Source organism: Lycium ferocissimum, chromosome 7 (assembly GCF_029784015.1).
Source record: "Lycium ferocissimum isolate CSIRO_LF1 chromosome 7, AGI_CSIRO_Lferr_CH_V1, whole genome shotgun sequence".
In the NCBI taxonomy this organism is placed as follows: Eukaryota; Viridiplantae; Streptophyta; class Magnoliopsida; order Solanales; family Solanaceae; genus Lycium; species Lycium ferocissimum.
Window position 1 is genome coordinate 47934506 of NC_081348.1, and position 17106 is coordinate 47951611.

The window sequence follows — 17106 nt, forward strand, 5'->3', positions numbered from 1 at the left end:
TGCACTTGCATTATCGCATGCATACATTGCTTTTGTAGAAGACTAATCCTAAGCTTTTAGTGGAGGGTCTTGAAATTGTTGTGGTAATAGATGACTCTGCTATTTGGACACCTGAGACCACATGAAATTTTACTTGTAAATCTTCTTGTCATACTATATGACGTGAAGCGTAAATTTACATGTAAAAATTTATTAAAATTGCAATAAATAGAAGACATGAATCTATAATTTTTATAATTCAACGGGTTCAAACTTAAAATCTTAAAAGATTGAATCCATAGAGTTTTCAATTCTGGATCCCCTCTAAATTGAGGAGACATAAGAGTTCTTTTTTCATAGCCAAAATGATTTGGCATAAGAAATTTCCCGTTAAGATCTTTCTTTTTGTAGCACCTTGTATCATTCTTTCCAATATCTACCGAAAGAAGCAAAGGACTATTTCAAATGGATAGATGACAACTCCCTAGAACAACATATGTCAAAGCTCACTTTTTTGAAAGTTAAGCTAGAACATGTACAGCGGATTCTCCAAAATTTTTGCTGCATCCCTCGATATTTTTAAACAGGCCATTGATGGCTTTGAAGAGCAGCATGGGGAGGGGCTGGGAGAATTTATTAGCCCAGAGTTGCTTTGTTTATTAGATCTTGGGAGTCGCAAATGCATTGATTTGCGGGAGGGAGTAATGGTAGTGGGAATTCATTACTAATCTTGAGAAAACATTTTTGTAAGGTACTCCCTCCGAATAAAAAAAAAAGTCCACTTAGCCATTTACACACCCTTTAAGAAAACACTAAGGGCCTGTTTGGCCATAAATATCAAAAACTTTTTCACTTTTTTTGGAATTTTTGAAGTTGGAGTTGTGTTTGGCAATAGTTTTTGAAATTGTAGTTTTTGGTGAAATGTAGCGTAAAAAAGTGAAATTTTTCAAAAATAATTTTTTTTTGTTTTTAGTATTCCGGAATACAACTCCGGAAAAAAGTGAATAATTTTTATGGCCAAACGCTAAAAGTAAAAAAAGTGAAAAAATTTTCCGGAAAAAAGTGAATAATTTTTATGGCCAAATGCCCACTAACTCCTAAATAAAAATAGGTTATTTGACTAAACTATCCCTAATTAAATAGACATTGGGATTTGATCATATAACACTTAATATGAGCAAATATGAAAAAATAAAGTTAATTCTTTCTTGATTTCTTTAAGTGAACTCTTTTTTTTATTCAAGAAAAAAAACCTAAGTGAACTCTTTTTTTGATCCGGAGGGAGTATAAAATAAGATTTGTAGTATATTTCTAAAATACCATTTTATTAAAGCATCCATTAATCATTGATGTGCAAAAAGTACAACTTTGAGTTTGACAATAAGTGTGAAAAAGAGTAAGTTTCATCGCATATTCTCAAGATCACTAATGAATATGTTGAGAATAACATATCTCCTCTATATATTTTTTGAACATATTGTATATCACGATTTTGTTTAATATTTTTCTTCTGAACATCATTAATTCTCTTTCATAATATATTTTAAGTCTCCTTATCTCTTCCTCTGTAACTATTAATGTCAACCACTAGTTGATGTAATAATGTCCCATATAATAGTAGTTTCGACCTTCCTCTTGTTTTCATTTATGATTGTATGTCTTGTCTCATTTTTAATTTGTGAATGCTACTCATGCTGCAAACACAACGTACATATTATTTTAATGACAAACAATCCTCTATATAAGCCTCAACCTGGTTCATTCCTTTTGCACGAAGTACATCTGCAGTACATAAATTTAACGAGTTTTAAGTTTAATACACCGTAAGGGAATACACCGTAAGGGAAATTAAGATCTATGTTAGCTATGGATATTGAGTCGTGTTGCTATATGGCATTTTCTCTTATGGGATTGTTCTTTCTGGCTTTATTCTTCATTCCTTCAAGGAAAAATCAGCTTTACCCAAAATCCTATCCCCTAATTGGTTCCTTGTTGGAACTCATTAGAAATCGCGACCGGATTATCCAGTGGACTAGTGAAATTTTCGACAAGTTATCATCCTCCACATATACACTTAAAGCTCCGCTAGGGCGAAATATCATAATCACTAAAGACCCTTCCAATGTCAAGCATATTCTCAAGACTCGCTTCAATAACTACCACAAAGAGAGCAGACTCACAGAAGCTTTATCAGATTTGTTTGGGAAGAGCATTCTACTCGTTGATGGCTCGGAATGGAAGTCACAGAGACAGTTTTTGCGCCATGATTTCGATCCGAAAAAGTTTCATGGTTATATATCTGTAGCAGAGCAAGAGCTCTCGGGTCGTCTTGTCCCTTTTTTAAGTAATATAGCAGCTCAGGAAAATGCTGCTACAACTGATCTCCAGAATACATTTAGTCGACTCACATTCGATTTGGTATGTCGGATCGGGTTTGGGTTTGATCCGAAGTATTTATTACCCTCAATGCCACCAACGCCTTTAGCCGACACTTTTAAAACTGCTGTGAAGTGGAGTATGTTGAGGTATACTACCTTACTCCTGATATGGAAAGCTAAAAAGTTCTTCAACACGGGGTCCGAGAAAAGACTTGGGCTCATGGTTGATGAAATTCACAAATTTGTGGGTGATATTATCGCAAAAAAGAAGGAAAGATTAGTCATGACGGAGGATTTGGAGGACAAGGACGTGTTTACAAGTATATTGAGAAGGGCACAGGGTGAACAACTAGGCGAGACGTTCCTTGTTCATACAGCTGTTAACCTTATCCTTGGAGGACAGGACACGTTGTGTTCGGCTTTAACATGGTTTTTTTGGCTGATCTCGAGTAACCCTGATGTGGAACAAGAGATTGTCAGGGAAATTCGAGAGAGAGATGGTTTGAACGACATGGTTTACATGCACGCTAGTATATATGAGAGCATGAGACTCTATCCGCCCGTCCCTGTGGAAACAAAAGAAGCAGCGGAAGACGATGTTTGGCCTGATGGTACAAAGGTGAAAAAGGGGACGAGCATAATCTTCCACATATTCGCTATGGGAAGATCACAAGAATTGTGGGGCTCAGATTGGGCTGATTTTCGTCCAGAGAGATGGTTGGAGAGAAGAAGTAGCGGCACATCCAGTAGTGATGACTGGGATTTCATCGTGAGAGACGCTTTCACATATCCAGTGTTTCAAGCAGGGCCAAGGATTTGTTTAGGAAAAGAAATTGCAGTCGTGATGATCAAAATGGTGGTTGCCACCATCCTAAAGCGCTTCCGAGTCATTCCGGCTCAGGACAATTTCTCTCCACATTATGATGTATTTATAACATCAAAGATGAGACATGGCTTTCCAGTAAGAATCATAGAGCGTCATTGAGCATTGCTACTCTTTGACTAAACTACCCTTAAATAATAATACTCGTACATGTTTATTGCCTTAAGTAAAAAGGGGTAAATCTAAAAAAATAAAGTTAATTTTTTCTTGATTATGTAAGTGGACACTTATTTTAATTTGAAACAAAATAAAAAGGCTAATGGACACTTATTTTGAACCGGAGGGAGTATAAAGAAGGACTAAAAAGGAGATCAAACAAACCTAGAAACGTAGGAACCTGAACCAGTGTAAGGTACTTCAATCCCATACAGTTTCACAAATCTATGTTGATTAAAATTTAAATGCTTGATGTGCTTTTCATATGTAATCAGCATTGCATATTTGATGAATAGTTGGATTTCATGTATGTTATGTTATTCGGAAAGCAAAAGAGAAAGCTTGCAGACAATAAGACATATCTCAACCCAAACACATTATTTTATTTGTACAAAGTACATTTTCATAAGTTTTTCGTATGACTTTTTGTCTTTATCTATAAATGCATAAAACTTTGCAAGTGATTCAAATTTAAATTACAATGACTGCGCATCGCGCGGGTACGTATACTAGTTTATAACATCAAAGGTGAGACATGGCTTTCCAGTAAGAATCATAGAGCGTCATTGAGCATTGCTACTCCGTTTGTTTTTACTTTATTTACTTTATTTTCTTTTTTCTTTTTGGTTTGTTATGTGGTTCAAATTATATGGCCAAGAGTGATTTAGATTCCGTTTGTTACATGTTTTAAGAAATTAAATCATTTGAGATGAAATAATTCATATAATTATGATGACGCAAATGAAATTATTTGAGATGAAATAATTTGTATTAATCAATAAGTGAAGAAACCTAGTCAGTGAAGATTCATATTGCAGAAACCCTACCTGTTTGGAAATGAGGTTTGGTTATTGTGGTAACCATTCAAATATGTCCATTTGATTCCTATCTCCCACACCTATGCATATGTATAGGCCCCATTTGGTTTGTGTACAAGTTATTTTGGGATTATAATGCGGTGTTTTTTTGTTTTTTGTTTAATCAATTCATCCATCTAGATCTCTTCTCCATTTTGGGATCATACTTGCCAGCTTAGGAGAAGAGATCTCTTCTTCTTAGTTTAATACATAAAGTGGCCCTCAAATTTGGTCTCAGCTGGCAAGTATGCCCTCTTACTATGGGTGTGCACAAGTAGGCACCTCAACTTGTCTCCACTTTGTCAGTTGAACACTCTAACTTACTAAATGATCATCTAGACACCTCAACTTGTACAAAGTACACCTCGAAAATTTATGTGTTATATTAGTGCCATGTCAGCATTTGTGTTTACATGTTCAACTTTATACAAGTTGAGATGTCTACTTGTCTTGACACCCAAAGTTGGAGGGCATACTTGTCAGCTGAAGCCAAGTTTGAGAGCATGTTTATGCATTATGCCTATATGAATATGTATTACAATTACAAAAACCGGAGAACCTTTTTTCCCGATCTTCCCTATGCCCGTTAAGGATGGAACAAACTCCATCCTATGCAATGTTTGTAGATTCAGGAAAAGAATTTGCGGTTGCAGTGATGAAAATGGTGGCTGCCGCAATCCTAAAGCGCTTCCAAGTCATTCCAGCTCAGGACAATTTCCCTCGAAATTATGATGCATATATGACATCAAAGATGAGACATGGCTTTCCTGTAAGAATCATAGAGCGTCATTGAGCATTCCTACTAGATCTTTTCTTTGTTTTTTTCCCCCTTTTTGGTTTGTTATGTGGTTCAGATTAAATGGCCAAGAGCGATATAGATTCTGTACATTATATGGTCTAAGATATTTAATCATTTGAGATGGAATCATTCATATTCAAATCAAATAATGTAAATTATTTGAGATGAAATAATTCATATTAACCATCAAATTAAGGGAGACATATGGTCAGTGAAGATTAATATAGCCGACGACCCCATTTATTTGGGATGGGATTGAGACATAGTAATTATTGTGACCATTTGAATATGATTATTAATTGTTAGTGTGGATGCCCATTTGATTCCCATCTCTCATGCGGGGGCTAATTTATGTATAAATTTCGGGGCGCCTTAACCCATGGTCTTTCCGCAAAACTAGATATTTTATGTACATATTTTAGCATTGATCTAATATTAACCGACGATTCCCACTTAATGCTTTTTTCTCCTTCTTTAGTAGTGCACCCATGTTTTAGAAATTCTAGATTAGGTTCCCGCCGATTCAATATTTATACACCCACCCTTAGAGGGCATTTGGTTTGTGTACATAACTAGGGTGTTAATGTGGTCAAAGAAGTGGGTTGAGCACTATGAGGGTCTTTGGTTCAAATCCCAGCAGAGACAAAACACTAGGTAATTCTTCCCATTTGTCCTAGCCTTGATGAACAAAGTTCCTTGATACCTGTTGCTGGTGTAGGTGGTGGGTATCCCGTGAAATTAGTCAAGGTGCGCACAAGCTGACTTGAACACCACTATTATCACCGAAAAGAAAAAATTGGGAAAGGTAATATATATAAGAATATAGGGATTGATAGGCTAAAGAGATTGAGAAACGAAGGACATAGAAACTAGAAGGTAGGCAATCAAGGGTGTGGCCTAGTGGTCAAGGAAGTGGGTTGAGCATTATAAGGGCTCAGGTTCAATTCCCAGTAGAGACAAAACACTCGGTGATTTCTTCCCATCTGTTCTAGTCTTGGTGGACAGGGTTACCTGGTGCGTGTTGCTGGTGGCAAATGACAGGTATCCTGTAAAATTAGTCGAGATGCGCGCAAGCTGGCTGGGACACCATGATTATCAAATAAACAGGGATTGGGAGATATAATGTGTAAAAGAATATAGCAATTGAAAGACTGAAGAGATTGAGAAACGGACGGACATAAAAACTAGAAGGTAGGACATAAAGAGGGAGAATAGAATGAAGAGAGGAGTAAACATAAGGAGGAGATTTTCTTGTGTAACAAGACCCTTAACCATGCCATACTTGAGCACATATACATCCCACAAAACTTGATGAATCAGGATGGATGTTTAAGCATAAATTCCTTTTGTTGCTTACTTAACTCAATCAACACAGTATTCTCAAACATCAAAGGCTACAATGTGAATTCGTTGGCATTTAAGGGAAGCTTTTCGATATCACAAAACTTGATGAATCAGGACTGATATTTAAGCATAAATTCCTTAAGTTGCTTACTTAACTCAATCAACACAGTATTCTCAAACATCAAAGGCTACAATGTGAATTCGTTGGCATTTAAGGGAAGCTTTTCGATATCACCCAACTGAGCAAAATAGATTTCTAGTGGGGTTCACTAAAGGAACAAGAATAAACGAAGGATAACTTTTGTGCGCGCTAACTCTATCTAATGTCAGGATTAGCCACAGTGTATAAAGAAATATTGTCACACCCCTTTTTTGGGCCCGAGAGATGAATGCACACGGGTTTTTATTGTTTAAAGAGTTTTTCCATTTGAAATGGCGATTTTGAATAGGGATTATTTATTTATAGAGTTGCCACTTGGAATTAAATTTTGGTGTTCCAAGTCACCTTATTGAATATCTAATTAAAAGGAAATGACTCTTTATTTTTGGTCTGTGAAAACAAAAGACCGGCTAAGGAATTCCGTTGACTGGGGAGAACGTGTAGGCATTCCCCGAGTCCCGTCGTTCTAGCACGATCGCTTTTATCGGCTTATACTTGGTTAAAATTAATTCTTGGATAGAATGTGTTTTAATTGTTTAAGCTTAGGAGCGTGTATGCACACAAAATCTTTCATTAATTATATTATCAGAGTGTCAAGGAGCGGGGTGGCCTACATGACTTTTATTTAATTACAAGCATTTAACTAAGGAACGGGCCTGTCCACGCGGTCAACTCAATTATTATTAGACGGTCAAGGAGGGGGATGGCCCACATGACACGTCTTTAATTAAAAGCATTTAACCAAGGAACGGGTCTGTCCACGTGGTCAACACAATTATTATTAGAGGGTTAAGGAGCGGGATGGCCCACATGACTTTTCCTTAATTATATGCGTATAACCGAGGAGCAGGTCCGCACACATGGTCAACAAAATTATCACCGCACCTATATTTGCCTAATCGGTGGATATATCCTAATATTGTTGAACATGTCACTAGCCAATCAACTGTACCAAAACGAAAGCAAAATCTGGCCTGACTTATTTCCAGATTAATCTCATGTCCAAACCCCATAATTCAACCAGAACAATTCATAAAAAGATCAAGTCAAAAACTAAAATATGAAGCTAACAGTTAAGAGTTGCACTTATTAGCTCATTGATTAAATACTAGTGAAATCTACCGCGCTTCGCGCGGATTAGACTTTCGAATATTAAATTTTCTATTTTTTAAAAAATATTTCAAGTTTAAACCAATTGTATTGTTAACACTTAGTTTATATAGTTTACTATGGTTTTTCGTTACTTAAAGGAGTTTTTAGTCTTCTGAAAAAACTTGTAGTATAATCTATGCAAGGGAAACAATATTTTTTTCCCTCTTAGAAAAAATAATCTTAAAACAACATGGTTATGTCATTGTACATTTAATATATGCATATAATAGGAAAAAATATATGCTTTTTATTAACTAATTTTGTATATTTTGTCTTGTTTTTTCTTCTCTTTTCCCCTTCTACCATCTTTATGTTTTATCCTTTTTATTCTTTTTCTTAATTTCTTACTTCCCGATATCAATTGCACATTTTCTTTTTAAAAAACATATCAAATCTTATTTTTCTTTCTTCCTTAACTTCCTACTATAAAAATAAGTAACCAAAAGATAACATTCTCAAGTGACAACATAAATAAATATAATAAAAGAAGATCATAAAGAAATAGTGCATAAGAACATATTATAGAATACAAAGAAGTATATATATTATTATCAATTAATTATTCTATTTACTTTGAGAATATGTAAAGAATCAATATAGTTCAGAACATGATAAAAAAAAGTGAACAAATTATTAGGAATACGAAAATTAAAGAACAAAAAAAATAAATTATAAATCAATTTAATATTTTTTCTTTTTTGGATCATGAAATATTTAAATTTAACCAATTTTTTAAAATTCCTAACATTAATCCGTAGCCTATTCTTTTCGTACCGGTAGTCACTTACCTTTTTTTTAAGTTGTTGTTTTACTATAAGTTTTTGGTCCCTATAATTACGCATATTGAATGTTGTGTTTGGTAGATGATTTTAGGGTGTGTAATAGTGAAGATAAATCTTTTAAAACGATTGGTCGCAATTTAATATTTTGTGAAAGACCATCGGATTAAGTTTTTCATGAACACAATATTTTTTGATTGGTCACCAAAATAATTATCAAGTAAAGCGATTCAAAAGATTAAAAAGAAATAAGAAGATGAAAAACAGCATTGTTAGCTAACTGAATTTTCACCTTATTGGTAAGGATTTGATTTTCTTATGTCTGTCATTTCCCTTTCCCCACCTTTCTTACATATAATTATGTACATAAAAACAATCTTTGTCAACAAAAAGAAAAGGATAAGAAACAAATAAAAAGAAACTTTTCTTTGCAGACAAAACATTTTCTTTACTATCTTAATTGTTGTAGAAATATCAACAAAACAATCTTTTTGGCCTCCGATGTAAACTAAAACATAAAATCAAGAAATAATTATATATAATTTTTGTTTGCTAAAGAAAATTATAGTATTAAAGAACCTAAATAAGTAGAGCAATTGGGTAGAAATAATGCAAAAAATAATTCATTTTAGTTTTTCAAGTTGAAATGAGCTTTAGGACAAAACATACTTCAAGATTCCTCCAAACTAACATGTTTATCTTTAAGATTCCTTCAAATCAATATTTTTCTCCTAATCAACCTTTTTTCTTTACACCATAAGATCATCCTCCTACTTAAAAAACATAATTTCAAGTTCCTCTTTCATCAAAAGTTCATCCTTTTATCAATAAAAAAATGGAGTAGTAAATATATATAGTTAAACATTAAGTTTATTTACATCAACCAAAGAAATGTCCTGTTCTACAGCTTATGTCCGATTTCACAGTAAATGCGAAGCAAATCATCATTTCTAGATTTTGCCTCTATTTTTTTGATCGTTAAGTTTCAAATAGTTTCCAACGTTCCGTGTCAATTTCTAAAACAAATCTAATCAAAAAAATTATGCATTGCAAAAGAAATTAAATTAAAATTAATAGGAGTGGACGAAAGTTTATGAATTTTAGAGGGTGTATATAATTACCTTAAAAGAAATGCATCCAACGTTGAAGTAAATATCACCGAGTGTGCGAGGCTCTTTTTGATGCTGATGACATAACATAAAACACTAAAATTTAGCAAATACTGAGTAAGAAATAAAAATGAAACGTAAAAGTGTAAAGTTTTCAACCAAAACATTGGTAAATAATGTTGTCAAATCTTTTGCTATTAAAAAATGAGTCTATTTGAATTTGCAGGCAAGATAGCACATATAAATAAATTCAATCGAGATAAATTATTCACTAACACATAAATTTCACAAGATAAATTGTTACTATACAAAGTAAAAAGAAATATACCTGGATCTCATCTTTGGAGAATTTTCTAATGCAGCATTTGTGGAGCTAAAATGAATGAACCATATATGAATATGTTAAATTAGTTCATTATCTTTTTATCTCCTATCTTAATTAGCACATTACTACACATTAATAAGAATTAATGAAAGGGAAAGGAGAAGAACTAACGTTTTTTATCCATGCCTTTAGGACATTATAACCATAATGTTTAGAGAATTTAATAGAGACCTGTAGGCACAATAATTTCACTTGTCAAATAAATACCACATTCAACAAATATTAAATTCACAAAAAATAGAGTGGAAAATTAAAAAAGAGTAATTAAAAGGAATAAGAAAGGAGAAGGCACGATTGAAGTACTTGAAAGCTGATGGTGGCTTTTCAAGTCTCCACTAATAATTATAATAATTAATATAATAACTTATACACAATGAATTAATATGGTTGTTAAAGAATTTAATGAAACTTAATAAATATGGTAGAATATAGTTAATTCTTTAATAAAAAAATAAGAGAAAAATAGAGAAAAATGTCAAAAAAAAGGAGAAAAAAGATAAATGTCGATGAGCGGCAGAGAGGTGCGCGTAGGATGATGCATCTACGCTTTTATATTATATATTGATTGATTGATTGCAATACACGTTAGAGCAAATTAGTAAATGAAGCCCCAATATAATCATTAATTCAACAGGTATAACGTACGCAATGAGCTGGCACTGTCTATATAATAAATATCCAACCTTTATGAAACTAACAAAAGCTGCAAGATTATTGTTAAAACTCACAACTGAAACATGGTAGAAAAATATTGCATAAACAATTTCCATCGCAAATAGATACATGGACAACACCCAAACCCCCAGGTCCCTTAGATAATATTTATATATTCCAATTCGCTTGTCTCCGTTCACAAACAATTTCCAGTGGCCTGTTTGTTAAATTCACGTGAAACAAGCCACTTGTATCAAATTCCAAATTAAGAAGTTAAATATCAAGTGTTTGTTAGAATAAAATTTTACCTTCAAACATCAACAGATTCTCAAAATCAACTCATGGCACATCTCATAAAATATATCACATAACAGCACATGAAATCAAAAGAGTAAGGCAACAGTTTGAGAAAAAGATTGAAATCAAAAGAGTAAGGCAACAGTTTGAGAAAAAGATTGGACCTTTAATATAGAAACCTCCTTGCAATTTATTAAAGAACCTTAGCTATCCAGCAAGACGATAATACAACCAAAAACGAACGAGTTGTAGCCTCGGACCTCGACAAAACCTCAACTAGACAACTTCGAACTCGACGGCAATTGGAGCTTTTTGAGAATGAGCCTATGGTGGTTCAATGATGAGTTTCATGGTGTATATGGTGGTGTTCTACAAGTCTAAAAGCGTGAGATGGTGCTGTTGTTTTTGTTAGCTGCTTATGGGTCTTCGTTGTTTTGTATTAGGAGATGGTTAGCTCTTCAATTTTAGAAAATTGAAGAAACCCTTGCGGCTGATGGGTTTTTTGTAGTTGATTAGTGTGTAGGCTAGCTAGGTGTATTGCGGCTGACTGTGTTCTATTAGGTGTAGGTCTAGGTTTCTATTTATAATGTGCCACTTTTAGTTTAACCTTTCCAAAATATCCTTGGATATTCTTTTCTCAAGAGTGGAATATGCCTTGGATATGAATGGGGGGAGGGGGGAGCCGGGGGAGGGGGGGGGGGATTTTGCCATGTGGTGGGCTGTCATAGGTTCAATTTTTCGTTTTCTTTTGGTTAAATAAAAACACCAAGATAAAATATTAATCAACTATTTTTTAAATTAAAAAAAAAAGTAAAAGAAAAATCATTACACTAAGGAAAAATTTAAAAGGTAATTAGCTTAAAAAAATTAGATTAAAAAAAACCTATTTTTTTGTTATTTTTCTTTCGTTAAAACACAAAACTTGTACTCTAAAAATAATGAATATTTTGTCCCTTTTTCATTTTCACAAAGAAACCTACTAAAAATTAAATAAAAGTTAAAATTTCAAGATTAGACTAAAAAGGAAAATTAGATACTAAGACGATGAAACACCCCAGGGAGGGTCAAAAATCGTGTGTCTAAAAATATTAGCTACAGGGTATTTAGCCACAAATTAGCTACTCTAGCGGGTATTTACCTATCACAATATCTGCCCCACACACGCACCTTAGATTAAACCACCCCCCCCCCCGCACCCACCCCCCCCCCCCCCCCCTTTAAAGCACAGACCCAAACCGATGGTTAAAATTTGTCCTGAATTCCTACCTTATTTGAATTCTACCATAATCGTGTTTTACTTCAATAAATTTCTTGGTGAAAAATGACTCTACCATATCTATCCTTTTCTTGGAAGAGAAGTTTTGAACTTCTATAAATAGAAGATCCTTTCTTCTCATACAACAACACAATAACATCCATAATGTAGTCATTCCGTTTAGTATGAATTTTTTTTCTCTCAATAGTCTTTATGCTTTCTTTTTTAGATTTCTCATATGTACGCCAATTGGACAAATTGTAGTAAATTTAGCTTGTTAGCTTCCGCATTGACGTCCTGTTAGTCTTGCCAGCATTTGCACTTTCTATCTCCATTTTGATACCTTCACTCATATTTTCTGGTTTCCGAACATTTTGTTTGAGCCAAAACTGGAATGGAATATGATGCTTCATTACAGACTCATCAGGTACTTCCAGGCTACCCAAATGGAAGCAAAACGAGCTTGTATTTGGGAACTTCCATCGAACACATTCTCCACATTATTTTCTCTCACTTTTGTTAAGTTTGAGGTTTCACCTATTAATTTTGATGAGAACAAACCAACACAATTTTTAATAAAAGAACATTTACTTGTGATAGATTTATTTTTGGCAAAGGTATATTTATGAAGAAGGAGTTGGTGAAGATCTAAACAAAATGGAAAAGAAGATATTATGAGAGAAGATATGGAAGAAAAAGTCTTGCCCAATTCAAGTACGAGAATCATGGAAAGAATATTTACCACGATCCTATGGACGAAAAATATTATGTGGAATTGCAGAAGCGCGGAAGGAAATATTAATACAATAATATGAAGGGAGTAAATAAAGAGGACCCATATTTAGTCAAGCATATCCGCAAGACTCGCTTACATGTCTACAGAAAAGATTCCGTCCTAAGACGCGGTTTGATTGACCTTTTGGGATGCGGCATATTCCTTGCGTTGAGCTGAGTTGCATTTAGGTTGATTAACAAAAATATGCATAACTGGTCTTATGTGAAACAAATTCTCAGTACATTGGGACTCTTGAAGCAACATGTGTTTCCCCAAAGAAGAAGGGGGCAATTGGTACTAGAAGGCTGCAAGAAATAGGGAGCACATTTACTACTAAAAAAAACTGTATTTACCGACCTCAAAAAACATCTATTTTGTGACCTCATGAGGTCGGTTTTGGACAAAAACCGACCTTGAGCGTACGTAGGTTAGGAGCGGGTCTCTAATTTTACCGATCTCATGAGGTAATTGCTATCAAGAGTTGATTGAATTTCAGAACTAGACTGAACACTCTGGGCAGACCTTTTCAGTGCCAAGTATTGTTCTAGGAGGCACCCTGTAGCCAAGAAAAAGGGTCCTAGACAATCTCACTCATGGAAATATAATGGATATCAAAGATGTTGCTGAGTCTAATATTATTTGGAAGATCCAGAATGGAGAATGCTCTTTTTGGTGGGACAACTGGACAGGTAAAGGTGCTTTAGCCAAAAATGTGACTGGTGCCCCTACATCCTGAAAAGTGAAAGCTAGAAAGTTTATCTCTCAATGAAGCTAGAATATTCAAAAGCTAAAAGATGAATTACCGGATAAGGTAGTGCAAGATATTCTGAAAATCTGTGTTGCTTGGACTATCCAAAAATGTTGCCACACCCGTGTCGGATTCTCCAAAATGAACTAGTTTTGGAGAATCCTATATCTGTAAAATCTTACATTTTGAAAAGTCTAAGCATGGGGTGAAAATAGAAATTCGGAGAGCTAATAGAAGAGACTAGGCCACCTGGAATCCCACAACAGATGGACAGTTTAAAAATGGCTCTGCTTGGAATGTTGTTAGATGTCATAGAAAGAAGAGCAGGTTAATTCATGAAGTTTGGAATAATAACCTCCCTTTTAAAATGTCTTCTTTTGTCTTGGAGACTTCTTTTTGGTAAAGTACCTTTTAATGATGCTATTCGGACATGCTTAAGAACTATGGTACTAATAATTTTGAAGCTGAAGTTTGTTATTAAGGATATATTACAAAGTTTAGATAAACCAAACAAAATTTAGATTATCATATTGCTTCAGTGAGGCGAACCAAGTTGCGAATGGTTTAGCAAAATATGCGTGTGAATGATTCTTGTCACCCCTTTTTCATCCCGAAGGACAAACGACTTTTATTCATTTAAGGGATAAGGCATTATTGCATTCTGCTATCTTACATTCTTTAATACGCGCTTCTTTTTTAAAGGTCCTATTACCCTTCTAAACTTATTTAAAACGGAATAATTTCTAAAAGACGTCTTTACATTTCTCATATGGGAGAGTGACACTCTCCTTGCCACGTATGTATTTATTTTTTTTTTTTTTTAAATTTTTTCAAACTTACGTGTCAATTTTTTTTAAAATAAAAATAAAAAAGCTGAATTTTCATTAAAAAAAATGAGTTTTAAAACCCGTCTTTTTTTTTTTAATTTGAAAATTTGATTTTTTTAAACCCGTTTAAAAAAAAAAAAAACTAAAAACATGGATTAAAAAAACTGAATTTTCTTTTAAAAAGGATTTTTAAAACCCTTTTTAAAAAAAAAATTGAAAATTTGTTTTTTTTTTAAAACCGTTTTTGAAAAAGAAAAAAAAACTGAAAAATGATTTTTTTTTAAATATGGAAAAATGGATTTGTTAAAAATATGGAAAACTTGATTATTTTTTTAAAATGTCTTAAAAAATCTTGATTTTCATGATTTCATTTTCTTAGGACACTTTTATTTTTCAAATAAAATCAGGAAAAAGTGTTTTTCTTGCCAAAATGTGAAAAAAACTGAATTTTTATAAAATTTTGAAAAAATTAATTATTTTCTTAACATGTGGAAAACCCTTTTTTTAAAACTAAATGTGGAAGACTAGATTTATTTTCAAATTTTAAGAAAATGCAGATTTTTAAGAAAAAAAAATTAAGTTTTAAAACTTTTTATGTTTTCGGCATTTCCTTCAAAGAAGTGAACACACTCTCTTTGCCACATCGGCGTTTAGGAGGTAATTATTCCTTTTTAAATAAGTTTAGGGGGGTAATAGGGACCAGGGAAAGGTAAGGTGTGTCGTAGCAAATTCGGGTATAGTTCAGGGAGGTAATGGTGCCTTATCCCTTCATTTAAAGGGGTTTTCCAATTTAAGTGACATTTTGAGAGGGGATTAGTTATTTGTTCAGAGTCGCCACTTGAAATTTAGTTTTGGTGTTCTAAGTCAACTTATGAATCCCTAATTAAAAGGAAATGACTCTATTTATTATTGGTCCGTAAAACAAAAGACCAGGTAAGGAATTCTGTTAATCGGGGAGAAGGTGTTAGGCGTTCCCCGAGTCCTGTGGTTCTAGCACGGTCGCTTTTATCGACTTATATTCAACTTAACTAATTTTTGGATAATATTAAGTTAAAGGGCCTTGAAACGCTTATGGCCCGCCCTCATAATTCGCTTTAAAACTCATTCAAAATTGTCTCAGTTTATTAACATGTGGTGTACTGGAAGCAGTGCTCTCCAACCTTACCACGAATTTTGGTTTGTATCTGGCACCTTTTGAGGCCTTTATGAATCATTCCCACTTCCCGTGCCTAAATAAGCATCTAATGTACTTAAAATCTATCTACCCTAGTTAAACCGGCTTTGAATATAGTAAGTAAATTTTATTTAAAATGACTCATCGGTAGCAGCGCTTTCCGAATTTATTGTTTGAAAATTAATTAATTAAATCAATAACTTCTAAATTCTTTTGATTTGGGTCGTAACCCAACAAACTCTCTTTCGAGCATCTCTTTTGACAATGGGTATTGAAGTCATTCGCAACCCACCTCGCTCCCTCACAATGTTTTTACCACTCTTTTCTTTTAATTTTTTAACGGGATTTAAAATAAATTCACACCTCAGCTCGCTCTTTTCACGCTTAGTACACAAATTAATTGGGTCTTTTCCATGCTTATTCTAGGCCGCAAAGCATTCATTTATCTTATCCCGAAGCCTGTAGCTCGTTACAAGACCCTCCCCCTCCCGAAGCCTATAGCTCGTTACAAGACCCTCCCCTTCCCGAAGCCTGTTCATGTGGTACTTTTTTCATTCTTCAACAGCTGCTTGTTTGGACGTGCCTAGTGTAGGCATTATATGTGTTGTGCAGGCCAACCTGCATTATTGAAAAAAATCACAAGATTTTTGTTAGTCAGCCAACAAGTTTCTGTCTACCGTTGTGGGAAACATCAAAATAATGTCCTAGAAATTTCATAGTATTTACCCATAAGTTTCAATTTTTCGATGTTTAGACATCGTTCAATTGTCGAAATCCGATGATTTGCTGCCAGCATCCTAGTTCTTTTGTCAGGAAGTTGGAATTACCTACCCCGTAGGAGCCCACCCACAATAGGTGTGCTATCTTTGTTATTGCGGCTAAAAAAAAAAAAAAAAGGCTAACCCATAGGAAAAGCCCCTCAAAAGTTCCATGGTGTGCTTCCAGAAAGATTTTACGAAGGGCATTTTTCCAACGACCTCTTTCTAGCTTGTATTTTTTTTTTTTTTTGGTACTTTTGGTTTTTCGAAGAATTTGCCTGTCAAAAAATTTGCACAATTTCATCAATTTGCGTTTGCATTATCCCATGCATACATTGCTTTTGTAAAAGATTTACCCTAAGCTTTTAGTGGCGGGTCTTGAATTTGTTGTAGTAACAGATGACTGCTAAGTGGACACCTGATCAGACCACATATCTAAACACTTGTAAATCTTCTTGGTATACTATGAGGAGACAGAAGAGTTCTTTTTTTCATCTCCAAAATGTTTTGGCAGAAGAAATTACCCTTTAAGAAATTTTGCAACTCCAAAATTTTCAAATAACTGAAGAGCGACAAACCGAGAGAAGAGCATTTGAAAAGTGCTCAAGGACAAAAGAGGAGACTGAGTTGGACTCAC

General features: G+C 34.0%; 1 protein-coding gene across 1 annotated transcript; it reads left to right on the forward strand.

Moving 5' to 3' along the window:
* The first annotated feature begins 1845 nt into the window (after positions 1 to 1845).
* On the forward strand, positions 1846 to 3342 carry LOC132062273 (cytochrome P450 94A2-like). Its single transcript, XM_059454874.1, has one exon. The coding sequence runs from the start codon at positions 1846 to 1848 to the stop codon at positions 3340 to 3342; it is 1497 nt and encodes a 498-aa protein (XP_059310857.1).
* Positions 3343 to 17106: the final 13764 nt, after the last annotated feature.

Coding starts and splice junctions, on each gene's coding strand:
- LOC132062273 (XM_059454874.1), top strand. CDS start 1,846: ATGGATATTGAGTCGTGTTGCTATATGGCATTTTCTCTTATGGGATTG.